Genomic DNA, 26,212 nt, shown 5'->3' on the forward strand with positions numbered 1-26,212 from the left:
TTCCTTTTATTTCCTTTTCTTCTCTGATTGCTGTGGCTAAAACTTCCAAAACTATGTTGAATAAGAGTGGTGAGAGTGGGCAACCTTGTCTTGTTCCTGATCTTAGTGGAAATGCTTTCAGTTTTTCACCATTGAGGATGATGTTGGCAGTGGGTTTGTCATATATGGCCTTTATTATGTTGAGGAAAGTTCCCTCTATGCCTACTTTCTGCAGGGGTTTTTATCATAAATGGGTGTTGAATCTTGTCGAAAGCTTTCTCTGCATCTATTGAGATGATCATATGGTTTTTCTCCTTCAATTTGTTAATATGGTGTATCACGTTGATTGATTTGTGTATATTGAAGAATCCTTGCATTCCTGGGATAAACCTCACTTGATCATGGTGTATGATCCTTTTAATGTGCTGTTGGATTCTGTTTGCTAGTATTTTGTTGAGGATTTTTGCATCTATGTTCATCAGTGATATTGGCCTGTAGGTTTCTTCCTTTGTGACATCCTTGTCTGGTTTTGGTATCAGGGTGATGGTGGCCTCGTAGAATGAGTTTGGGAGTGTTCCTCCCTCTGCTATATTTTGGAAGAGTTTGAGAAGGATATGTGTTAGCTCTTCTCTAAATGTTTGATAGAATTCGTCTGTGAAGCCGTCTGGTCCTGGGCTTTTGTTTGTCGGAAGATTTTTAATCACAGTTTCAATTTCAGTGCTTGTGATTGGTCTGTTCATATTTTCTATTTCTTCCTGGTTCAGTCTTGGCAGGTTGTGCATTTCTAAGAATTTGTCCATTTCTTCCAGGTTGTCCATATTATTGGCATAGAGCTGCTTGTAGTAATCTCTCATGATCTTTTGTCTTTCTGCAGTGTCAGTTGTTACTTCTCCTTTTTCATTACTAATTCTATTGATTTGAGTCTTCTCCCCTTTTTTCTTGATGAGTCTGGCTAATGGTTTATCCATTTTGTTTACCTTCTCAAAGAACCAGGTTTTAGTTTTATTGATCTTTGCTATCGTTTCCTTCATTTCTTTTTCATTTATTTCTGATCTGATTTTTATGATTTCTTTCCTTCTGCTAACTTTGGGGTTTTTTGTTCTTCTTTCTCTAATTGCTTTATGTGCAAGGTTAGGTTGTTTATTCGAGATGTTTCCTGTTTCTTAAGGTAGGATTGTATTGCTATAAACTTCTCTCTTAGAACTGCTTTTGCTGCATCCCATAGAATTTGGGTCATCGTGTCTCCATTGTCATTTGTTTCTAGGTATTTTTTGATTTCCTCTTTGATTCCTTCAGTGATCACTTTGTTATTAAGTAGTGTATTGTTTAGCCTCCATGTGTTTGTATTTTTGACAGATCGTTTCCTGTAATTGATATCTAGTCTCATAGCGTTGTGGTCGGAAAAGATATTGATACAATTTCAATTTTCTTAAATTTACCAAGACTTGATTTGTGACCCAGGATATGATCTATCCTGGAGAATGTTCCATGAGCACTTGAGAAAAATGTGTATTCTGTTGTTTTGGATGGAATGTCCTATAAATATCAATTAAGTCCATCTTGCTTAATGTATCATTTAAAGCTTGTGTTTCCTTATTTATTTTCATTTTGGATGATCTGTCCATTGGTGAAAGTGGGGTGTTAAAGTCCCCTACTATGAATGTGTTACTGTCGATTTCCCCTTTTATGTTTGTTTGTATTTGCCTTATGTATTGAGGTGCTCCTATGTTGGGTGCATCAATATTTACAATTGTTATATCTTCTTCTTGGATCGATCCCTTGATCATTATGTAGTGTCCTCCTTTGTCTCTTCTAATAGTCTTTATTTTAAAGTCTCTTTTGTCTGATATGATAATTGCTACTCCAGCTCTCTTTTGGTTTCCATTTGCATGGAATATCTTTTTCCATCCCCTTACCTTCAGTCTGTATGTGTCTCTAGGTCTGAAGTGGGTCTCTTGTAGACAGCATATATATGGGTCTTGTTTTTGTATCCATTCAGCCAGTCTGTGTCTTTTGTGGGAGCATTTAGTCCATTTACATTCAAGGTAATTATCGATATGTATGTTCCTATTCCCATTTTCTTAATTGTTTTGGGTTCGTTATTGTAGGTCTTTTCCTTCTCTTGTGTTTCTTGCCTAGAGAAGTTCCTTTAGCAGTTGTTGTAAAGCTGGTTTGGTGGTGCTGAACTCTCTCAGCTTTTGCTTGTCTGTAAAGGTTTTAATTTCTCCATCAAATCTGAATGAGATCCTTTCTGGATAGAGTAATCTTTGTTGCAGGTTTTTCTCCTTCATCACTTTAAATATGTCCTGCCAGTCCCTTCTGGCTTGCAGAGTTTCTGCTGACAGATCAGCTGTTAACCTTATGGGGATTCCCTTGTGTGTTATTTGTTGTTTTTCTCTTGCTGCTTTTAATGTGTTTTCTTTGTATTTAATTTTTGACAGTTTGATTAATATGTGTCTTGGCATATTTCTCCTTGGATTTATCCTGTATGGGACTCTCTGTGCGTCCAGGACTTGATTAACTGTTTCCTTTCCCATATTAGAGAAGTTTTCAACTATAATCTCTTCAAATATTTTCTCAGTCCGTTTCTTTTTCTCTTCTTCTTCTGGAACCCCTAGAATTTGAATGTTGGTGTGTTTAATGTTGTCCCAGAGGTCTCTGAGACTGTCCTCAGTTCTTTTCATTCTTTTTTCTTTATTCTGCTCTGCAGTAGTTATTTCCACTATATTATCTTCCAGGTCACTTATCCGTTCTTCTGCCTCTATTGATTCCATCTAAAGTATTTGTAATTTCATTTATTGTGTTGTTCATCGTTGCTTGTTTCATCCTTCATTCTTCTAGGTCCTTGTTAAATGTTTCTTGCATTTTCTCTATTGTATTTCCTAGATTTTGGATCATCTTTACTATCATTATTCTGAATTCTTTTTCAGGCAGACTGCCTATTTCCTCTTTATTTGTTAGTTCTGGTGGGTTTTTATCTTGCTCCTTCATCTGCTGTGTGTTTTTCTGTTTTCTCATTTTGCTTATCTTACTGTGTTTGGGGTCTCCTTGTTGCAGGCTGCAGGTTCGTAGTTCCCGTTGTTTTTGGTGTCTGTCCCCAGTGGCTAAAGTTGGTTCAGTGGGTTGTGTAGGTTTCCTGGTGGAGGGGACTAGTGCCTGTGTTCTGGTGGATGAGGCTGGAGCTTGTCTTTCTGGTGGGCAGGTCCACGTCTGGTGGTGTGTTTTGGGGTGTCTGTGGCCTTATTATGATTTTAGGCAGCCTCTCTGCTAATGGGTGGGGTTGTGTTCCTGTCTTGCTGGTTGTTTGGCATAGGGTATCCCACACTGTAGATTGCTGGTCGTTGAGTGAAGCTGGGTGCTGGTGTTGAGATGGAGATCTCTGGGAGATTTTCGCCGTTTGATATTATGTGGAGCTGGGAGGTCTCTGGTGGACCCGTGTCCTGAACTTGGCTCTCCCACCTCAGAGGAACAGCACTGACTCCTGGCTGCAGCACCAAGAGCCTTTCATCCACATGGCTCAGAATAAAAGGGAGAAAAAGTAGAAAGAAAGGAAGGAAGGAAAGGAGGGAGGAAGGGAGGAAGGAGGGAAGGAAAGAAAGAAAGAAAGAAAGAAAAGATAAAATAAGATAAAATAAAGTTATTAAAATAAAAAATAATTATTAAGAAAAAAAAATTTTTTAAAGAAAGAAACGGACGGATAGAACCCTAGGACAAATGGTGAAAGCAAAGCTGTACAGACAAAATCTCACGCAGAGGCATATACATACACAGTCACAAAAAGAGGAAAAGGGGAAAAAATAATAAATCTTGCTCTCAAAGTCCACCTCCTTAATTTGGGATGATTCGTTGTCTATTCATGTATTCCACAGATGCAGGGTACATCAAGTTGATTGTGGAGCTTTAATCCGCTGCTTCTGAGGCTGCTGGGAGAGATTTCCTGTTCTCTTCTTTGTTCTCACAGCTCCCAGGGCTCAGTTTTGGATTTGGCCCCGCCTCTGCGTGTAGGTCGCCTGAGGGCGTCTGTTCTTCGCTCAGATAGGATGGGGTTAAAGAAGCAGCTGCTTCGGGGACTCTGGCTCACTCAGGCTGGGGGGAGGGAGAGGTACAGAGTGCGGGGTGAGCCTGCGGTAGCAGAGGCCAGCATGACGTTGCACCAGCCTGAGGCGCGCCGTGCGTTCTCCTGGGGAAGTTGTCCCTGGATCCCAGGACCCTGGCAGTGGCGGGCTGCACAGGCTCCCTGGAAGACGGGTGTGGATTGTGACCTGTGCTCGCACACAGGCTTCTTGGTGGCGGCAGCAGTAGCCTTAGCGTCTCATGCCCGTCTCTGGGGTCCGCACTTTTAGCCGCGGCTCGTGCCCATCGCTGGAGCTCCTTTAAGCAGCGCTCTTAATCCCCTCTCCTCACGCACCAGGAAACAAAGAGGGAAGAAAAAGTCTCTTGCCTCTTCGGCAGGTCCAGACTTTTCCCTGGACTCCGCCTGGCTAGCCGTGGCGCACTAACCCCCTGCAGGCTGTGTTCACACCACCAACCCCAGTCCTCTCCCTGCGCTCCGATCGAAGCCCGAACCTCAGCTCCCAGGCCCGCCCGCCCCGGCGGGTGAGCAGACAAGCCTCTCGGGCTGGTGAGTGCTGGTCGGCCCTCTGTGCCGGAATCTCTCCGCTTTGCCCTCCGCACCCCTGTCGCTGTGCTCTCCTCTGAGGCTCCGAAGCTTCCCCCCTCCACCACCTGCAGTCTCCGCCCGCAAAGGGGCTTCCTAGTGTGTGGAAACCTTTCCTCCTTCACGGCTCCCTCCCACTGGTGCAGGTCCTGTCCCTATCCTTTTGTCTCTGTTTATTCTTTTCTCTTTTGCTCTACCCAGGTACGTGGGGACTTTCTTGCCTTTTGGGAGGTCTGAGGTCTTCTGCCAGCATTCAGTAGGTGTTCTGTAGGAGTTGTTCCACGTGTAGATGTATTTCTGGTGTATCTGTGGGCAGGACGGTGATCTCCGCGTCTTATTCTTCCGCCATCTTCCCCTCCCACCCAAAAATATGATTTTTAATGCCTGAAGTATTCCATTATATAGCTGTAACACACATTATTTATCCACTCCCCTATTCAGCATTTTGTTGCTCCCAATTTTTTTCTATTATAAAAAAGGCTGTGGTAAACAGTGACTCTGTCCACATCTCTTATTTTACTGCAATAAATTTTAGAATCTGAATTACCTTAATGAGGTTTTCACAAGTATCAGTGATAGTGTGTCATTATCACACGTAATACAATGCTAGGCACACAGCAGACATTCAATAATTGGTAGCAGTTGGACTTTCCTGGTGGCGCAGTGGTTAAGAATCTGCCTGCCAGTGCAGGGGACACAGGTTCAATCCCTAGTCCAGGAAGGTCCCACATGCCACGGAGCAACTGAGCCCGTGCACCACAACTACTGAGCCTGTGCTCTAGATCCCACGAGCCACAACTACTGAAGCCCGTGCACCCAGAGCCCATGCTCCGCAACAAGAGAAGCCACCGCAACGAGAAGCCCGTGCACTGCAACAGTAGCTCCTCACTTGCTGCAACCAGAGAAAGCCTGCACGCAGCCACAAAGACCCAACACAGCCAATAAATAAGTAAGTAAGTAAGATTGCTGTCTCTCAAAAACCACTAAAAAATAATTGGTAGCAATAAATAGGAAATCAAGTCCCTAAGCGGACAGACCTGTTCTGTCAGAGCTGAGAGTTAGGAGAGACGTGTGTTCTGTTTCATCAGGGGATGATGTAGGCGGACAGTTGGGGTAAGCAGATGAGAAGGGATGCGGTGGTGGGTTTTGCTCCCAGAATTAGACCGGCCTGTCAATACCTGAAATGAAATAATTCTCCATTTTGAGCCCAATATAACCTTCTCAGATGTGGTCCCCCTTAGGCCCCAGAGACCCACTGTGAGCACACTTACTAGCTTAATCACGTGGGGAGGCAGACTCTGAACGACATTGATCACACTCTTGATTCAGATCCTTCAGGTAGCTGGAAACTGTGATCAGAGAGCAAACAACATAAATCATTGTGTTCTCAAAGATTATTTATTAGCTATTCTCACTCACGGTGGAAAAAAATAAAATAAATGAAATTGAATTAAAATAAGATGAAAATCCAACAACACTTCTTTCCCGAGGACCCCAGGTGGATTATACAGAATGGACCAATAGAGGCTTCGTATTTGTAGCTCACTTACAGGAGAACTCATTAAAGCAGAAATCAAGTAATGACAGCCTAATTTCTTGTAAGGTATAGGGTCTGACCTGGTGCGATAAAGTCACACAGATGATTCTTCCAAATAAAGAGACTAGAATGCTTATAAGTCTAAGAGCGACACCCCTTCCAAGCTGCACGGTTACACTAGGGCACTGCTGGGCTCCTCTTTGGAATGAGTCTTCCCAATCCAGACAATTCCATCACCTGTCCTTGCGGGTGGCCAGTCTCTTTGATGGCAGATTTGATTTCAGAGCAGAGTCTGGTCACCTGGAGCTGGATCAGATGAATAAGGGATAATGAGGTTCTGTGATGCAGTTGGGAGGTAAATGCTGTGAAGGTTAAAATAATGAGACCAGTTTTCTTACGTGGGCCACAGGTGCTGTTGAGGGCCCTCCCCAAAGAGGTGGGATCTTTACATCTCCACCAGGCGCCACGAGCATCGTGAGACTAACCACACGGCCTCCTAGGATGCGCGTGTGGAAGGCCAGCATTCTTTTGGATGCTTAAACTCTGGGCTGGTTGTTAAAACCCTGGCTCATGCATTTAGAGCTCACTGGGAGCTACAGCAGTACTGTTTGCTCTGTCTCGCCTGTCGATGTAAAATAAGTTTATATTTGGTCTAAGAAAGCCCAGTTCTTAAAAGGATTTCCATTCTTTGGGGGCTGAAGGCAAGAGGCACCGTTTTGTTTTTCTTCCTTCTTTTCAAATGCTCGCTTCCTAGCCCACCGGAAGAGGTCTATGTGTTTGTCCTTCATGACGCCTGGTCCTTGGAGGCAGAGGGTCCAGAGCACCAGTGGGGGCAAAGGGTCCAGTCGTCATGGGATGGCTTCAGGACAGCGATGTGTGCTGGGAGAGCTGCAGCACCTGATCACAAGGACGTCCTTGCCGTGTCTCTCTAGGAGTTCAGACACTGCCCCAGGCCTGTCCGAGAGGCGCCCCTCTCCTTCCCCAGATCGGGTGAGGAGGCGCCTAGGCCTCTGGGATAGGGGTGTTGCAGTTCCCATGGTAGATCCTGACGTGGCCCTCACACCGGAAGTAGGCATCGAAGACGTCGCTGTAGCCATGGTCCCTCCACCAGGTGCAAAGCTGCCGGTTCCAGGTACAGTCCAGCACGTGGAAGAGCTCAGGGTGCTCCATGCCAATCATGGTGAAGAAGTCCTGGTCCCCGAGGTGACCCCGGAAGTGGTACTTGTCGGCCAGCTGCTGCACCTGTGCTGGCTCCAGCAGGCGGCCGTACAGTGGGGACTGGCGCATGGCCTCCAGGTTGAGCAGCATCACCCCGCTGTTGAAGCCGGGGAGCCCCTCAGGGGGAGGGCCCCCGACCCGGGTCTTGGGGTTCTCATGACGGAACTGCCAGAATGTGTGCCTGGGAAGGGGAAAGAGAACAGATTTAGCCTGACGTGTGTGTGTGTGGGTGGGAACAGTCTGCCAGTCCTGTTCCTCTAGGTCCTCACAACCACCCAGGAGGGAGGTTCCATTTTCACTCGTTTTACAGCGACGAGGACTGAGACATTCTGAGGCTCAGAATCTGTATCACACTGCCAGCAAGAGGCAGAGCCGGCCTGAGTCTCCCAAGTCCAAGCCTCACGTTCTTCCCACTACCCTCAGGATGACATCATCATCTCCATCAATCACATCTGTACAGACTTCGTGAGCACCAGGCACTACATCCTATGAGACGGGTGTTCTCAGAGGCAATATGTCACCTCACGCCTGAGGAAACTGCACAGAGAGGTTCAGAGACTTCCCCAAAGCCACACAATCAGCAAATAGCACAAGCAGGGACTCAACCCAGGCATCCGGCTCCAGCGTCCACTTCTGAGGTTAGTAACAATCTAGGTGGAACTTTCCACCCCCTTGTTTTTGTCTGTGATCTTGAAAAGGAGAGGAGAGAGAAAAGTTGGGAAACAGTTCTGAATGGTGATCAGGTAAAGACATAGGGAGCTAAACACAGGCTGAATCAAAATCATTTTTTTGCTTCAGAACAAGTCTCATTCATTAAAACCCCATGCCTAGCATTTCTGAAACAGCTCAGGTCCACCGGTGGGTCAAGTGAAAGTGGCTATGGGACAGCCAAGTAGAATTATAGCAATTTTAGAGAGCAGGTCCACTCAATTTCAGTTTCTCTCTAGGCAGATTTAGAAATCTGCTCTAAGTCCACTGGATGTTAGAGCCAAGGGGCCCCTCCTAGGTCCTTTATCCAGATGTTTCCATCTGGAGACAGGAAGTCAGATCCAGAAACCTCCCCGTGGGTGACAAGGTTAGAGCACGAGCCACTGTGTTCTCTAGCCTCTTTAACAGCAAGTTCCTGCACAGAATGGGCACAGGAAGGGGCAAAGAGAGACCCAGGCTCCATTCCTGCAGAGATGCCGTAACAGCAGAGGGGCTTCGACTTGGAGGAAGGAGGAAAGACGGAGGACCCTCTGTCGTGGGCAAGGGCAGGAGTGGGCTGGGGCGTGTCCTGCATCAGGCTCCATCCCACCTGTTTTACCAGCTTTGCCTCTTCCCTAGAGTCCGTAGGATGGGGATGCAGCATAGCAAAACCAGCTCTGCCCCCGGCCTGGAAATGCCACCCTCTGGCCTCCCACAGAGCAGCTTCCTGACCAACGACAGGGAGGAGCTGTGCAGTGAAGTGGGCAGTACAGGGGAAAGAAAACCAGAGGCCTGACCCGGGGTGGGCCACCCTGATGCATTTTCCAGTTCAACACATTTCTCCAGGTCTGGGAATAGAGAAAGCTTCCTTGAGGTCTCGCATATCACAAGGGGGCCGAGAGTTTGCTCCTGGCCAGGGTAAAGCATTCCATTTGGACATTCTTACAAGTGGAATACACAGGTTCATTGTCTGAATTTCACCATAATTGGACTGTGAGTGGAACAGAGCTCTGGTGCCTACTTGGTGATAACAACCTTGGCAAAAATAAGCTTCCAAAGCAAACAGAGATGCTAGATCTTTCTAGCCACTAAAGCCTGCAGTGATGGGATCATAGCAGGGTTAGAATGCCGTTTGACAACTGTTAGTTCATTTTACCATATTTCTTCCAAATAGTTAATTTCAGGAACAGGTTGCAAACCAGCTAAAATTCTACCAAATAGACCTGGGCTACCACGGCATGGTAGAGGAGGGACCCTCAAACCAGGCGAGGTTTTTTTTTGTTTTTTCACTATTCTAGTTGGAAATTTTATTACCCCACTCTCAGTAACTGATAGAGCAACTAGACAAAGGATGTGGAAGATCTGAATAAAGCTATCAACCAACTTGACCTAGTCGACATCTGTGGAACTCTCTACTCTACAACAGCAGCAGAACACACATTCTTTTCTCCTGCAAATGGAACATTCACCAAGATAGACCATACGCTGGAGGACAAAACAAGTCTCAGTACATTGAAAAAAGTTAAGTCATATAAAGAATGCTCCCTAACCAAAATGGAACTGCACTTGAAATAAACTAGATAGAGAAAATTTCTAAATATTTGGAAGTTAAGCAACACACCTTTAAAACAATCCACTGGCCAAAGAAGAAATCATAAGGAAAATCAAAGTATTGCAAATTGAATGAATAGTCCTGTACCCTTTCATTTTCAAAAGCAGGTGACCAGCTGTCCCATGTCCTGAGAAACTGTCCTAGTCTCAGGCAAACCAGGACGGTTGGTCATCCATTGAAATGTCTGGGTTCAGACTACAAGTTATGTGTCACCTTAGGTACAGGGCTTCTCTCTCCCGCTATCTTTTTTAAGGGGAGGGCTGTTCTATTGCCAAAGCACTGGATTCATTCTCCAGAGAGGAGAGACCCAGGGGAAAGGAGAAGATGGCAGCCAAGAGGCAGAGTCGGTGCGCGTGGAGCCCCTGGACACCTCGTGCCCCATCAAGCCCACCGGTCCTTCTGTACTTCCCCCACGGTCTGTCCTCCCCTCCCAGAGGACGGGCGGGGGAACGTGGCACGGGCTGGTGGTGTGGGCGTGGCGGTCACGTCTGTGAGGTCCCCCAGCACCGCCACCGCCATCACCTCTGCCTGCTCAGCACCTGGCACAGTAGCGCCTCAGGAACCATGAAGTGATGATAAGGACTGAGGAAAAGGTCAGTGCAGCTCAGGCTACATGGCCTCCGATGTCACCTGGCACCAGGGGCAGGAAGAGGTCAGGACAGTTGCCGCTGCCGAGAAAAAACCTGCTGCTTCTCTGAGCCCTGGATCCACCGCTGCCAGGTCTGTTTTGGGGGAGAGGAACAGGGACCCACGAGAGGGTGCTCAGATGTTTGAGAAAGGTTCAGAAGGGTTTCAACCCTTGAGCAAGCTGGGAGCAGAGGGGCCATCGGCAGCCCCGGGACGCCCTTCCCCAGCAGGGAAGCTCCCCCAGCTCTTCTTGTCTACACAAGAGTGACCTGGCCCCGGACTTGCGGGGCTCCGGAGGGCAGGGCCAGAGGCAGAGAGGTAGGTGGAATCCTTCCGGGCAGAGACCATAACCTAGGTGGCTCTTAGGGAACGTGCTGCCTAGGACCACTGCTTAATCAAGACATAAGAGGCATTTTATGACAAAGAGCCAGAAAGAACGAGGTCTGGGACATCAGTACATTATGATTTGTAAGGAGAAGCCAGGGAGGGAAAGGAAACTGGAAATGCAAGCTGCCTGGGGTGTCTGAAGCAGAAACACAGCCTGAAAATGAACCAACGATTCTCTAAGTACAAAATTACTGCTGTTATTTAAAGTGTTCCTACTACCCCAAGACGCACCCAGAAAAACCGAGCAGCTGCTTAGGGGAATGGTGGGTTTCTCAGGCTTCCACGGCAGCTGGTCCTTGTGGAGGAGCTGTGCTAGGCTTGGGGTAGAGAGTGATAGAGGGACTTGGAAGGGATAAGAACTCACGTAAGGGCCTCTGATCCCACGTGGAGCGGCCTAACGGGGCGGGGTCCCCACTTCCACAGCCGCGGCAGCACATGTGGGCTGCAAAGCCCTCTTACGATTCTCTACCTCACTCCTCTCCCAGCAGTGCAGGGACATTGTTGCCTGCATTTTAACAGAGGGAACAGAGGCCCTCGGTTGTGAGGGGCAGGGCCCCGACTCGGATCCAGGGCCTCTGACCTCCAAGGTCCCTTTAATCTTTGACTACTTCAGATTCCACCACAGGCTAATGTTCCAAGGAGCAGCACTTGGATTTCAATATTATTTCTGACTTTGGTTGGCAGACCCAAGGCCACGGGTGCTGGGGACCAGGCCATCAGGTGAGGCAGCAGCTGCTGGCTTGGAGGGTGGTGGTCAGAGAGCACCCCAGACCCTTGCCTTCCTCACGGGGCCTGGGCTGACCATGTGTATTCCCAGGGCACTGCCAGTAGTACGTGCTGAGGCTGCAGGAAACGTCTGTATGAATGAAGGAATCCGATTCTGAGAGCTTCCAGAAGTTTCTCAGATTAACCTCCATGGCCACAGCCCAGCCATGTGATGCTGCCTAATTGTTTCATTTGGGCCTGTGTGGAGTCTTGTTTCCACCCCCATGGTCACCTGGAGACCCACACTAGAGGGGATAAGGTTTCTTCCCCCTTAGAAATAAACTTAACTGTAAAACGAGGCCTAGTGCAGATGGTCCGTTATAAATACCGAGTCCTTCCAGAAGTCGACGAGGCTTGCTGGGAGAGCACAAGTGAGGAGCCTTCAAGCACATTCTACTAGTTATGGGTGATGCATTTTCTAATTTTTTTATATCGAATACATCCTAATTAATAATCATAAAGAGGACTATTAAAAGCTAGTGGACTAGTTCTAGTGAGGAAAACCCATCCTTACAGGAAGGGGTGTTTGAAGTATTATAGTTTTGAAAAAGCAGAGCCATCTCCTCCCTCAGGTCTTTTCTCTGATGATCATTGCTAAGGTCACTCCAACAAGTCTCTCAACCAGAGGCCCTGGCTGAGAACCTAAAGCTCACGCTCTCCAGGAAAGGACTCACGTTGCGGTGAATCGTCCCTTCCTCCTCCCCACACACCACCCCAAATCACAGACTCTTTTGCCTCCCTGTTTCTTCATGATTTTTTTCTCCTGGGTTGGCCTTTCTCAGCTCCTAAGGCTCAGTTTTCTACTTTCACTTCCAAGAGGGGAGAAGCAAAGATGGGAACACACACTGGGCCCGGGCAGTCTGCACAACACCCCTCAGGAAGGTTCTGGAAGCCTGTGCCGACTCAGGTTGAGTTCAAGCCGTAGGTTCTCAGGCTGAGAAGGCCCTGAGGTAGGTGTGGGATTCACAAGGACGGCCTCACACGCGGCACATCTCACCGTGGCTCACCCCTTGAGTGTGCCTCAGAGTCAAGGGCAAAGTCTCTAAGGAGCAAGGGAGGCCGGCCTCTACCCGGGGAAAGCTCGCCGTCTAATCAGCAAAGACTGGAATCAGGAAACACTACTTCCCTCATGCCCGTGCTTGTGTACCAGGCCCAATCAGCTCTTGTTTGACTTGGAAGGGACCCTGTTTTCCAGTCGTCCGAGAGGAAAGGCCAGGAGTGAAGAGCCATGCTCAGAGGCAGCCCAGCGTTCCACCCAGCCCTGGTCCTGCGAGGTGACGGGACAGTTCTAGGGGATGATTTCACAGCAGTGGCACTGTCTCTCCATCCTGCCTTGGGCTGAGGCTGAGGTTCTGCGGGACGGGCGCTGACCCTTCATTCTCTAGGGGAAACACTGTCCTGTGGTATCCAACTGGAGAGGGCGTGGACCGTGTGGGGCTGTGGGCCCCGCGAAGCTTTAAACTGCCTGTTGCCCTAGGGCATTTCTTACCACCGAGAGTCACAGCTGACCCTTGTTAGGCTCTCCTGCTGGCAAGGCCTGAAGCAGGGAGGTCTCTGACTCCGCTGGTCAGAGAGCGTAAGAAATGTTCCCAAAGTCACACAGGTTATCAGTGGTAGGACTGACAGGGGCCCCTCGTCGGCACTGGTCAGTCAGCAGAGAGATGCCCAAAAGTCCACTCTCCCGTGTCTCCTAGTTCTTCATGAGATGAACAGGAACAACAAAGAGCACACTGAACTGAGAAGATCAATTGCCAATCACTCAGCCATTTAACAGACCCAACCCATACGGAGGTGAGTGGAACATCCCTGCCCTCAGGAAACAGGCAGTGCAGCATGGAGCTGAGACCTGGGTGTGAACACACCAGCGGTGGTGGTCCTGGGGTGGGGCTGGGGGGCTGCGCCTGGACCCTGGATGCCTGGGCTGGGGACCAGCGGGGTGAGCCCCTGGGCCTCTCAGGGCCTTGGTTTGCTCAGCGATCGCGTAGGGATGGGGATGAGACACCCCTTAGGGCCGTCCTGGACTCCAGGAGCAAACACATGCCAGACCCTGCCCAGCGCCTGGGCTGTCACCATGGGTGCTCAGCACCGAAGGCAGACGCCCTTCCTGCCCAGGCTCTTCTCAGGGTGTGGTGGTATCTCAGGGACCAGCCCTCGTCCACCAGCCAGGCGTCTGCAGGTTTTTGTTTAGACACGGCTTCCTGCTCCAGGGAGTCTGGAATGACTGTCTGTCTCGTTACCAAAGCAGCACCGGCTATGATCTGTCCACCTCTGTGGGACTCTAAAACCTGGCAGAGCACTGGAATCATGGAGCGTGAACACCCCTGCTGGCAAGGCTCTGACCTGCTGCAGGACAGCTCTCCTGACGCCCCCAGTCCTCCTTTGCTCTGGAGCCCTATGGGCGGCTTCAGTGGACCTGAGGCCTCCCCTGGCACAGCACCACCAGGGCGCCAGCCGCTCCCCCGTGCCCTCAGGAGGGGTGGGATGCCCCTTCCTAAAGCATCCATCCCCATCCCTGGCCCTCCTGTCGTTCCCCAGTCCGCCGGCCGGACGTCTTGGCTTTCCTCCCACACCTGCTGTCCTAGAGCTGTGAACAGGTGGGTGGGGCTGGAGAACCCATCACCACTCAATCTGACAAATGGCTCTAGAGCACTGAGGTGCCGGCGCTGGGCTGGGCCCTGGAGGGCTGCATAGCAAGGAACTGGGGGAGGCACAAGGGACAGAGATGATGGAGGAAGAGGCATTGCAGGGTTCAGCCAGGCAGACGGAGCTCGGAGGGGCTTCAGGCCTAGGCTACCTCAGGGGTGGCGGAGCTGCCAACAGCACGGCAGGGCTGGGAGGATGCAGAGGGGAGTGACCCCGTTCAGTCTCGAACAGATGCCCAGCAGGAAGCTGGACACAGGTGTGTCACAAGCACAGTGCAAAGCAGGCAGGACAGAATTCTGGAGAGTGCTGACATTTAGGGAATGGAGGATGAGGAGTGAGGACACAGGTAGGACCTCTGAGTAGCCTGTCCCCAACACTGACACGGGCCGTGGGGCCCCCTGAGGAGCTGCACCGACCTCCAGCTGGACCTGCAGGCCCACTGTGTGCACTTTAACCCTGCATGCCCCAGCCCTGTGTCCCAGGTGCCCGAAGCGCCCCCAGCCTTCCTCCTTCACCTTCATCCCCATCCAATCCAGTGGCCTCCAGGCCTTCTCTCCCCAGGTGCTGCCCTCCAAACCTCTTACTGACAGCAACTGCCCATTCTCTGCCTCCCATCTGAACAAACACGGATCAGGACAGAATGACACCCCAGACAGCACTAAGTATCTCCAGCCCTCCCTCCCCAAGTAGAAGCCAATCCTGCTGCCACTCCCCCCAGACTGCAGGGATGCATGCTGCCTCCCCCGACACACCCTTCCAGAGCTGTCCCCCCACCACGCACTGCAGCCACACCATCAGTCTAGCTGCCTCCTCGCCTCCCTGCTCATCACCTCTGCCCACCACCCATACCCTCTTCTTCTCTGCTCCATCCCTAGGGCAGCCTCAGTAATTTCAACAGCCGTGATAAGAGCTTCACCTTGGCCTCAGGGTTCTTCAAGCCCTAACTAACTGAGCTAGCCACTTGGCTCCCCCTTCTGTGCACCTTGCCACCAGAAGGCACTCTCCTCCAGATTTAATGTGATTCTTATCAAATTACCCATGACTTCTTTTCCACAGAATTAGAACAAGCAATCCTAAAATTTATATGAAACCATAAAAGACCCAGAATTGCCAAAGCAATTCTGAGGAAAAAGAACAAAGCAGGAGGCATAAGACTCCCAGACTTCAGACAATACTACAAAGCTACAGTAATCAAAACAGCATGGTACTGGCACAAAAACAGACATATGGATCAATGGAACAGAATAGAGAGCCCAGAAATAAACTCACACACCTATGGTCAATTAGTCTTCGACAAGGGTGGCAAGAATATACAATGGGAAAAAAACCAGTCTCTTCAACAAGTAGTGTTGGGATAGTTGGACAGCCGGATGTAAATCAATGAAGTTAGAACACACCCTCACACCATACACAAAAATAAACTCAAAATGGCGTAAAGAGGGCTTCCCTGGTGGCACAGTGGTTGAGAGTCTGCCTGCCGATGCAGGGGATACGGGTTCGTGCCCCGGTCCGGGAAGATCCCGCATGCCGCAGAGCGGCTGAGCCTGCGCGTCTGGAGCCTGTGCTCCGCAACGGGAGAGGCCACAACAGTGAGAGGCCCGCGTACAGCAAAAAAAAAAAAAAAAAAAAATTGGCGTAAAGAATTATAAGACATGACACCATACAATTCTTAGAAGAGTACACAGGCAAAACATTCTCTGACATAATCATACCAATGTTTTCTTAGGTCAGTCTCCCAAGGCAATAGAAATAAAAGCAAAAACAAACAAATGGGACCTAATCAAACTTACAAGCTTTTGTACAGCAAAGGAAACCATAAACAAAATGAAAAGAGAACCTATGGACTGGGAGAAAATATTTGCAAGCGATGCAACCAACAAGGGCTTAATTTCCAAAATACAGAAACAGCTCATACAACTCAATAACAGAAAAACAAACAACCCAATCAAAAAATGGACACAAGACACAGACAGACATTTCTCCAAAGAAGACATACAGATGGCCAACAGGCACATGGAAAGATGCTCAACGCAGCTAATTATTAGATAAATGCAAATAAAAATAACAATAAGGTATCACCTCATACCGGTCAGAATGGCCATCATTAAAAAATCTACAAATAACAAACGCTAGAGAGGGTATGGAGAAAAGGGAACCCTCCCACACTGCTGGTGGGAATGTAAGTAGGTGCAGCCACTATGGAAAACAGTAAGGAGGTTCCTCAAAAAACTAAAAATAGAGTTGCCATATGATCCAGCAATCCCACTCCTGGGTATACATCCAGACAAAACTATAGTTCAAAAAGATACATGCACCTCTATGTTCACAGCAGTACTATTCACAACAGCCAAGACATGGAAACAACCTAAATGTCCATCAACACATGAATGGATAAAGATGTGGTACATATATACAATGGACTACTACTTAGCCATAAAAAAGAATGAACTAATGCCATTTGCAGAAACATGGGTGGACATAGAGATGATCCTACTAAGTGAAGTCAGAAAGAGAAAGACAAATACCGTATGATATCACTTACGTGTGGAATCTAAAATATGACACAAACGAATTTATCTATGAAACAGAAATAGACTCACAGACATAGAGAACAGACTTCTTGTTGCCAAGGGGGAGGAGGAGATGGGGCGAGATGGACTGGGCGTTTGGGATTAGCAAACGCAAACTATTATACATAGGATGGATAAACAACAAGGTCCTACAGTATAGCACAGGGAACTATATTCAACTACTGTATAGCACAGGGAACTATTCAATACCCTGTGATAGACCATAATGGAAAAGAATATGAAAAAGAATGTATATATATGTATAACTGAATCATTTTTCTATGCAGCATTAATTAACACATCACTGTTTATCAACTATACTTAATAAAATTAAAAAAAAAAAGGCACTCTCCTCCAGGGACAGGGAGCTGAGATAGATCCCCTCTGACCACATACCCATGGAAGCTGCCAGTCGGCCCCTTGGGAGTCTCTGGGGCCCACCTCTCCTTATTTTCTAGATTGTCAGTCTTTCCTGGCTCCCCTGGTTCCCCCCCACAGTCTGAACTGCCCCCCAGCACCTCACCACATGCCTGGAACGTGACAGTGTTGAAAGCCGTAGAGAATGGAGACCCAGAAATGCTGCAGGAGGTGCCCGAGACCTTTGAGAGGTGGGTGATGGAGCCTAAGAGGCCAGACACTTGGCCCTGGGGACACAAGAGCAGGGGGAGCAGAGGCAGGGCAGGCAGATACACCAGCAGCAAAGAGAGGGCAGAGGGAAGCGTATTTACAGAGAGGGAAGCGAAGCCACATGTCAAGGGAAAGGGATGCGTGTGCCAGACTGAAGAGACAGGAAACAGGATGAATGGCAGGGTGGCACTTTGAGGAACGCTAATCATGATAATGGCTAATATTTAGTGAGTACTATGTGCCAGGCCGTTTTAAGTTCTCATGTAACGTTTGTAACAAACCCATGAGGTAAGAACTATTATCTCCATTTTATAGATAAGTGTGAAAGGAAGATATAAAACATTTGCCCAAGGTCAGAGGAGCCAGGCAGAAGAGTTTGCCGAGAAGAGGGAAATCCTGGGACGCATCTGAGCCTGAAGGAGGGACAGAAGTAAGAAGGTGCAGTGGCTCTGAGGTGGGAGCAAGGGATATTTTAAAAGCTCATTTTTGGTCAACTCTAAATCTTGGGAAGGTAAGAGGTGAAGTCATCTCAGAAGATAGAGGAACTGGGGTGCAAGAAGGGCCTGAGAAAGGGAAATCGTCTACGAGGACCCCTCGGAAATGCAATAAGGAATCAATAAAAGATGAACGAAAGAACTTGCTGGAGTAGCGAGGGCGTGAGGAAGCTCTGGATTGATAACCAGGGTATGCCTTATTCACCTTTATGTCTTGAGAGCCTAGCATGGGCATTTGATTCCCAGCACACCCGTGAGAACTGCTAAGTTTCAAATGAATGGATTAAAGAATGAATGAACAAAAGAATAAGGGACTGTAAGATCAGATAGCAGAAATTTAAAAGAGGAGAATGTTGATGAAGGTGGTAGAACAAAAGTTCAGAAAGGCAGTTGGGAGATAGTGCGCCCTGGACCCTGTGAGCTGGGGCCATGCGGTCTTCACCCGGGGAAGCCAGGTCTCCAGGGTGAGGACAGAGAAGGCAAGGGAGCAAAGGTGGTCCCATGAGCTCTAGAATCCACACCTGTGATGAGATGCGGGTGTGACAAAGGTGAGCCATGAAGAGCCGCAGATGGTAACCTGACCCAGTGGCGCCCACAGCCCTGTGGACAGTGTCCTTCCCAGCGCTGGCTCTGGAAGAGCCCCTAGCTTCCAAGTAGCGGGGCTTGTACATCACTGCTAGGGAGCAGCTCAGATCTGGTGTGAGCCCTGGGACCAACCAGGAGACTGCAGGGCCTGCAGCCAGCAGGCTGGGTTGGTCACAACCCACGTGCAGGGGGCCCCAGCTCAGCTCCACAATCCTGCCCTTTCCCAGAAGTCGGGCTGAGGGAGGGACTTTCATCAGGGTGAAGACAAAGCCAGAGAGAGTCACCTTCAGAATTGGCTCACTGCTCCCAACAGCCCCGTGGCACTAGGGGACACAGGAGAGAAGTGCCCAGGACACATGCCGGGTGTTTTCCGGGGCAGTCAGCAGAGCGTAGGCGTGTGCAGTAAGGGTGATGGGGAGGACCACGGGTGGAATTTAACCTCGTGCCCGAATTAAGCTCAACACCAGTCCAGCCCGGTGTCCTTCACCCTGGTGTGGCTGAGCCGGGCACAAAGGCAACCGAGCTCCAGGAAAATGTGTTACTTCCCAAGCCCAGAAGCAGTCTGTGAGCTGTCCCACTTCACCTCAGCTGACCTCTGCCTGCCCCTGCTCGCTGTCCCACACACTGTGGCATGGGTCTCGGTCAAGGGTAAAACAAGTGATCGGCATGTTGACACAAACACTGGGGATCTCCTCTCACCTGTCAGGCACACGGCAAGGCACCGCGGGGGGACAGCGACGGGCCAGACACAGGCCCTGCCCCACGGGAGCCTATCACGGGCAACAGCACTTCTCAGATGTCACCATGCCAGGGACTCACCTGAGATCTTGTTAAAATGCAGATTCTCATTCAGATGCTGCATTTCTGACAAGCTCCCAGGTAATGCTGATGCTGCTGGCCCGACGATCATACTCAGAGGGGAAAAAAGAGGTATTTTTAATAATCTTATAAAGAAATGAAAACCACGTGAGTAGCAGTGATATTTTATCATGAAAATGGCCATGAAATAGGTGGCTCGGCCACTTGCAAATTTTTATGCTAATATTTGCTGAGCCTTCTCACGTTGCACAGTCCTGGGGGGCTGCTGGGGAGATGCTTCCTGGAAGCAGGGCGCTTATGGTGCCAGGAGGGAGGGCCCAGGTCTGCCGCCTTCCATCCCCAGGGATTAGCAGTCAGTCTGGGGTGGAGGGGGAGGCAGGTATGTATTAGCTGTCCACTGACTTGAAAAAAAGTGCCGGTGCGTGACGGGGTTAAGAGGTTCTGAGGCAGACAGTCCGCGTTCAAATCCCGGTGCTTTGCTCACTACCCTGCACAAGGTGCTAAAGTGCTTTGTGCTTCAGTCTTCCCGTATGGAAACAGGGTTGTTGTGAGGATTTTATGAGATAACGCAGGTAAAACAATCCCATCAGATGAGATGATGGAAGCCAAAGACACACGTCACCTTCAGTGGGAAGCAGTGTGGATTCTCTGTGGCTCTGTTCCCACCCCTGCCCCATTGAGATGACCCCTGGGGTCTCTCCTCCAGTTTCCCCAGCACCAGAGGCCTCTGTCCTCATCAACTCCTTCTCACCCATATCCCTAAGTCTTCAGCAAATGTTCCAAGCCCGGTACAGACCAAGCGCCGCACCTGAAATAATGAGGAGGAGGAAGAGGAGTTGCCATCACTTGGGCAGCCCTTACTCAGCTTTACATACATTCTCTCAATTCCTCACGACAACATCTATGGTCAGTAAGGATGAGGAAGTGAAGGCTCAGAGAGGTTAAGCAATGTGCTTATGGTCACACAGCCCTCTTGCGAGGCTAAGCCCAGAGGTGAGGCTGCGGGGCAGGAGGAAGTGCCCTCCCTGCTCAGTGTTGCGCTCCCAGAGGGGCGCATGAAGTTGTGGAGCCTACAGGGTGGGCTCTCAATCTCCTGTGCTCTCACCAAGTTCAGAGCTGGAGTGAGAAAGAACTCAGAGAATGGATTCTCAGGGGAGGTCTGGTTGGTAGAGCAGAAGACAGGATAGGGGATTCCACACACCAAGACTGGGGGTGGGGTGTGAATTTCGTCAGACCAGTTCCAACCGTGGAGCAGGCTATGTAAGGGTAGAGGGATAGCAGGAGTGAGCCAGTGTGCTCCCTGCCCCAGGTGCACTTAGATAGAGGCAGGAAGCCTGGTTTCAGTCGTGGCTCTGGCCCTGGAACCAAAATCCCGTAGGTGAAAAAACCTATAGAGATCACCCAGGAACACAGAGAGTGGAAGCAACTTGCACAAGATCCCCCAGCTGAGACGTAACAGCTCACATGCCCGGGCACCACAAAGCTGCCTGAGGGCCCTCCCACACCAGCAAGACGGCAGCCTCAGCTTTTGTCTCATGCTTTTCCAGATTCTGACCAAGGAAAACCACACACTTTTTTAGGGTCATAGGACATCAGTTCTTTCCCTAAAATACTTAGGTCAGCCCTTGCTGCCTGTTCTTCACTTGCCGTCATCTAGTAAGTTTAATCACCCAAGGATGCTCTCTGCAAACCCCCCACCCCTGCACACAATCCCAGGACCCCAACAGCCTTCGGAACCCAACCGCAGGGACCCATCCCAGCGGCCTAGAGTGTGCAGGGCACTGAGGACACAAAGGTGAATCACACAGAGACCTCTGTCCCGCAGGAACCACTTAGGATGGGACAAGTAGTCACCACACTGGGGACGGCTCACCTTGGCTCTGGGCAGGGAAGTCTCTCTGGCAATGCCGGAGACGGGCATCCTGCCAGCCAAAGGAGCTCAGGGTAAGAAAGGGAGGCCACAGAGGCAGCCACTCCCAAATTCTCTCAAAACACTGAAACCCTCCAGAGTCCATGCTTCATCTGTGTGGCCGCAATGTCTTCATGTGGACAAAGGGCCATCCCCATGAGACTTAAATTATTCAAGCATTCTGAATCCTCCTGCATGAGGTCAAGTAGGCAAAGAAACTGTTGTCACTTGGAAGTTCAGGTTGAGGACAAAAGGAGGCTCAGTGGGGTCCCTGCAGGATGGTTCAGAGAAGGGGTGTGTGCTCTGGAGAGAGAATATCTAGGTTTGCCCCCAAGGCTCCACCCCTTTCCAGCCTCTCTGCAAGGGACAGTGACTTGGGACCAGTGTCAGAGAGTCCCATCCCCAGCCCTGGCCCTGCAGTGAAGTCAGAGAGAAAGGGAGCAGGTGTTCACCTCCCTGTGCCCCTTGCATCCCAAGAGCCCTGCCCTGCCTGTGGGCTGTGGTGGGCACTTATGAGCCACCATCTGTGTATGGTGACAAGCTGATAGAGTCCAGGACAGATGAAGGGAGACCACGCCCATCCTGGGCTCATTCTGACCATTCCCCCAGCGGCTGGCCCGGTTTAGTTCATGCTCCTGGGCCCCTGAGAGCCTCGTCCTTTGCGGGTGGTGATGGCACAACCAATGTGCTCAGCACAGGAAAGAGGCCCTGGATGGCGGGGCTGGCCCGGAGGCAGCCATGCCTTCACCTCTGCCTTGTGTGCTGTGTGGGCCTCCTGCAACTCCGTGGTGGCCCAGATGCAGAAGGACTCTGGGGCTCTTTAAGCCTCTCCTCACGCAAGGGCAGCACGGGGGCCGTGTGCAGGGCGGGGTGGGGTGGCAGCATTAGAGGTCATCTGTACAGAGCACACCTGAGCCACACAGGCCTGGCCTCCAGCCCACCCAAACACGCAGCTTGTTCCTGGCCTGCCAGCGTCCCCTCACGGCTGGCTGCCTTCTGTGGCCCGAAGCCCCGCGGCTTGGCCCTCCACTGCGCTGTCTTCTCTGTTTCCTTTCTTTTAAAGAAGGAAAGAAGAAGAAATTCCACAAAACAAGCTGTCCTCCTGACAGGCCAGCTCAGATCGCAGTTGAGCTAGGCTGAATCAAAGAGCAACGTTACCAGGGGGTTATCAGAACTGTCTGGCTCAGAAAATAAACAACTCCTCAAAGATGGCCTGGAATCTTGGCAGCTCCCTGTGCGTGGGTTGCTGGGACTGAGGCCCCTCCCGGTCTCTAAACATGCCAGGGGGTCCAGCAGAGACCGCAGACCTGCAGTTCCATTCAACAAGCACAGGGATTCAGAGCAGGGCCTGTGGAGTCAGGCCTGGGCTGCCGTCTCAGGGCTGCCCCTTCCCAGAGGTAGGGCCTGCAGCCAGTTACTTAACCCTCTTGAGTGTGGTCATCTGTAAACCTGAGAGGATGAGATCTCTTTGAGGCTTAAGTTGAAGTGCCAGGGGAGAGCCTGGCACATTTATTAATTGAAGAAATACTTACTGAAAACCTACTATGTGCTAGACACCATTCTAGGCCCTGGGATACAACAGTAAACAGGAAAGACAACTATGATTCCTACCCTCGTGGAGCTCAGTGTCTGGGAAGGATGCAGACCAGCCAACAGGCAATCACAATTCTGGGTGATAAGAGACAGGATGGCGCAGCAATGGGGAGTTTTAAGACCCCCAAAGAGAGGCTCCTCACCCAGTCTTCAGGGGTTCAAGGAAGCCTTCCTGGAGAAACTGGTATGTGAGCCCCGATGTGAAGACTCAGGCAGGTGAAGAGCAGAGGTGGGCCACAGTGCACCTGGCCTGGGGAACTGAGCACAGTCCAGCCTGGCTGGACTGAGATGGGCGGCGGGCAGGGGCCAGACTAGGAAGGGTCCTGTGAGGAAGGTCAGGGAGGCTGACCTTGATGCCGAGGATAACAAAGGGTTAAAGCAAGGCAGCCTGTGTATGACGAAGGTCACCGGCTGGGCGAGGGATGGCCTGGAGAAGGCAGGGCTGGAAGCAGCCAGACAGCTGGGGGCTGCCGCAGTGACCCAGGGGAGCATGGCAGTGGTGTCAGGGCAGGAGGGAAGCGGAGCATTCAGGAGATGGTCAGCAGGCACGGGACAGGACCTGAGGACTGACAGGTGGATAGAGGGACTGACGGAGGGTAGGAGCTCCGAGCCCGGGTTTCTGTCCTGAGCACTCTGGGCGTGGCATAAATGGCAACAGCTACGTAACCATGATCACCGACTGGCGCAGGGACACGGGCCAGGTCATTGCCCTGTCTGGGCCTCGTTCTCCTGCCTGTACAGCAAGGAGACGCGCCCAGCGCAGACCTGTGTGTCTCTGTGCCACCCCCAACAACCGCCTGAGTGCCGGCACATGCTCACTCCTCCCGCCTTTGTGCATTTCTCCAAACACAGGACCAGGCCGGGAGGACGCAGACAGGGACAGCTGTGAGACGCTGGCCGGCGTGGCCCATTAAATTCCGACTTCTTTGCAGACGACATAGAGCAAACCTGCCTTTCCCCTGCTTCTTCTGGACCAGTCACCCTCACCTCGTCCAGGGCTGGTGAGTGTCCCTTGCTTCCCTGCCACATGGGGCCGATTTCCTAGGGAGATGTTCTCCCCTTTAATCTGGAAGCGTGCCCCTTAGCTGCCTCCTTGGATCTGATCTGCTCAAGTCTCTTCTCTATGCCTTCTAGATGGACCACCAGAATCTTGCCGAGCCTGGGGTCTCCCTCTAAAGGCAGAGAAGGATGGGAACTACCCTGGCCCTCTGTCCCCACCCAGCTCTCTACTCAGGTGCCCACAGGAATGCCTGGGGCTCCTGGAGCTGGAAGAGCGCTGTGGAGAGGAACTGCAGCCCCACAGCACTCAGGGCCCGGGACTTCTCAGCTCTCTCTGCGGTGGAGGGCCGGAGCCTAGCCTGGACCAGAACCGCCAACTGGATTTGAGTGCACATGAAGAGGGGAATTAAAAAAAGACAGATCAAAACTGGCCTTAAAATTAGACGCTCGTCCAAGCCACTACCTGCAGAGTGCTTAGAATCCTCTGCAACGACAGCAGGCTGCTGGACACCACTCCTGGAGCCGTTCTTCTGGAATTCTCTGGCTGTTCAGGGAGCAGCTCTTCCTGCCCCAGGGCTCCTGGCCACCCTCTCCCTGCCTTTCTCCCCATGGCCGTTCAGGCTGCCCAGTTGCTGACTGAGGAAGAAGCGTCCTGACTAGAACCACAGCCCAAAGAATCAGGTGCTTATTTGCACCCCAGGGGGCCCTCATCCTGAAAATTCTGGTACTGCCAAGGGTCAGGGAGGTGCTGAGCTGCTCTGCTCTCCGCCCTGTGTGGAACCTGCAGGGCCGTTTTGCTGGGGAGGCCCCAAGTTCCCAACTAGTTCCCAGCCTGAGAAAAAGCAAGAAACCTGGGCTGCGGACACACCTTGGGAAGGAGGCAAAGAAGACAAGGAATGAACCCACACAGCAGAGCCGGGCCAGGCCCCACGGAGCCCAGCGCCAGCACCCTGCCCACAGCTGCACCATACCACGGGTGGGCCTGCATCTTCAACACTCCCTTTCCCTGTCAGACCTCCTCCTTCCCCTCCCCAGAGCCGCCTGGCTCCTCGCCCAAGACCTAGACACCTGCCCACATGCACAGAGCCCACAGGGGCCCAACCAGGTCTCCTGCCGTTCATTCCGCCCAGACGCACGTGCGCAGGGCTGCTGACCCAGGATGCTCCCCCTCCTCGCTCAGAGCCGGACTCCTCGTGGGATCTCAGGAAACTTCTACCAAACGAAGCCCTTCTAGCCTCTGCCCTCCTCCTCAGAGGCCATCCAGGTGCAGATGTCAAGGAGCCGGCTCCGAGTTGCCCGCTTCTCCCAGCAGCCCCAGTCTCCGGATGCAGATGCATGGGGCCACAAGGCCCGTGAAGGTGCCGATTCTTCCCTCTTCACGCCGTCTGCTCGTCCACATGGGCAGGAACCTCGAGGCTGCACGGTCAGGGGCCCCTCTCGCATGGGCTGGGCAGGTATTGCTGATGCCGTTCTGAGCAGACAGTGCTACCTCTCCTCCGTGGCACTCCCGTGTGACTCGGCTCAAGTCTACCCCTAGGAAGGTTTTCTCAGCTAAGTCCGCTCTTCCTCTTCCCGGCTCAGGCTTCTCTTCCCTAAGAGCTGTGTGGTGAATGGCAGGGCTGTGCAAACCTTACTGTGCACACAAAATGTCTGTCTGGAGATCCAGTTAAATGTAGCTGGGGTTCAGCAGGTGAGAGGAGTGGGATCCTGCATTTCTGACAAGCTCCCAGGTGATGCTGCTGTGGTCCACAGGCAACACTTTGGGGAGTGAGAAAGTAGACGAAAGAGACTTGGGATGTCTGCAATGTTCCTGCATTACGTGAGGTAATGCAGAGCCGAGAGCCCCTGAAGCCACGGGTGCCCACAAATGCAAGTTCTGTTCCTTTTGCTTCAGTTTTCTCCCTGTAATAGTAGGAACGAGAGACCTCGCGAGAGGTATTGCCAGAGAATTAAATGAAATAACATCTGAAGACCGTGCTGCACAGCAGGTGACAGATGATGAGAGTTCTCCCTCCTTTCCTTCTGCTGCTAGTCCTGTGTCTGGCACATAACCTGTGTCCCATATGATCAGGGAGGGGGCTGGGAGGGCCCGGAGGCCTGTCTCTTAGACGAAGGGTCTCCACACCCAGCTCTGAGTGCCTGTGCGTGTGGTACTGGAGAAGTGGGCTGTTCAGGTCATGCTGAAGGGTGATTCCTCAAGCGATTTTGTTACTTGGATACATGTGCATGAGCAAGAACGCCTGCTAACACGTGGGAGGGGTCATACAGAGCAAGGACCTACAGATGGCAGCCAGCCTGGAGAGCCCTGGGTAAGGCCCCAAGCCCTGCTGCCTCTTGGTCGGGGCAGCGACCACCGGAGACTTGGTCTGATTCTCACTGCAGGTCAGCAGCTCAATAGAAGAAAGGTAGGTGCTTTTAGAATCTGCATTAACCAGTCTGGCCAGGGAAAGGACCATTCATCAGAACCCCTCCTTTTTCCTGGCCTATAGGTACTCAAGCTGCTT

At 51.0% G+C, this 26,212-nt stretch overlaps 1 protein-coding gene across 3 annotated transcripts in view; it reads right to left on the reverse strand.

Moving 5' to 3' along the window:
- Positions 1-4,811: 4,811 nt before the first annotated feature.
- The window catches only part of XXYLT1 (xyloside xylosyltransferase 1), a 191,467-nt gene continuing 170,066 nt past the window's right edge, over positions 4,812-26,212 (reverse strand). The window contains exons 4-6 of one of the 3 annotated variants that reach the window (XR_013828566.1): positions 6,254-7,572; positions 5,674-5,985; positions 4,812-4,942 (exon numbers count right to left, since the gene is read on the reverse strand). Coding sequence is in view for 1 of the 3 variants with exons in the window: in XM_079923097.1 (XP_079779223.1) it covers positions 7,176-7,572 (397 nt within the window). In the remaining 2 variants the exon portion in view is untranslated. The other 2 variants (XR_013828567.1, XM_079923097.1) reach the window with 2 other exon arrangements.

The sequence above is a fragment of the Stenella coeruleoalba genome (assembly GCF_951394435.1).
Source record: "Stenella coeruleoalba genome assembly, chromosome: 5".
Classification (NCBI taxonomy): domain Eukaryota; kingdom Metazoa; phylum Chordata; class Mammalia; order Artiodactyla; family Delphinidae; genus Stenella; species Stenella coeruleoalba.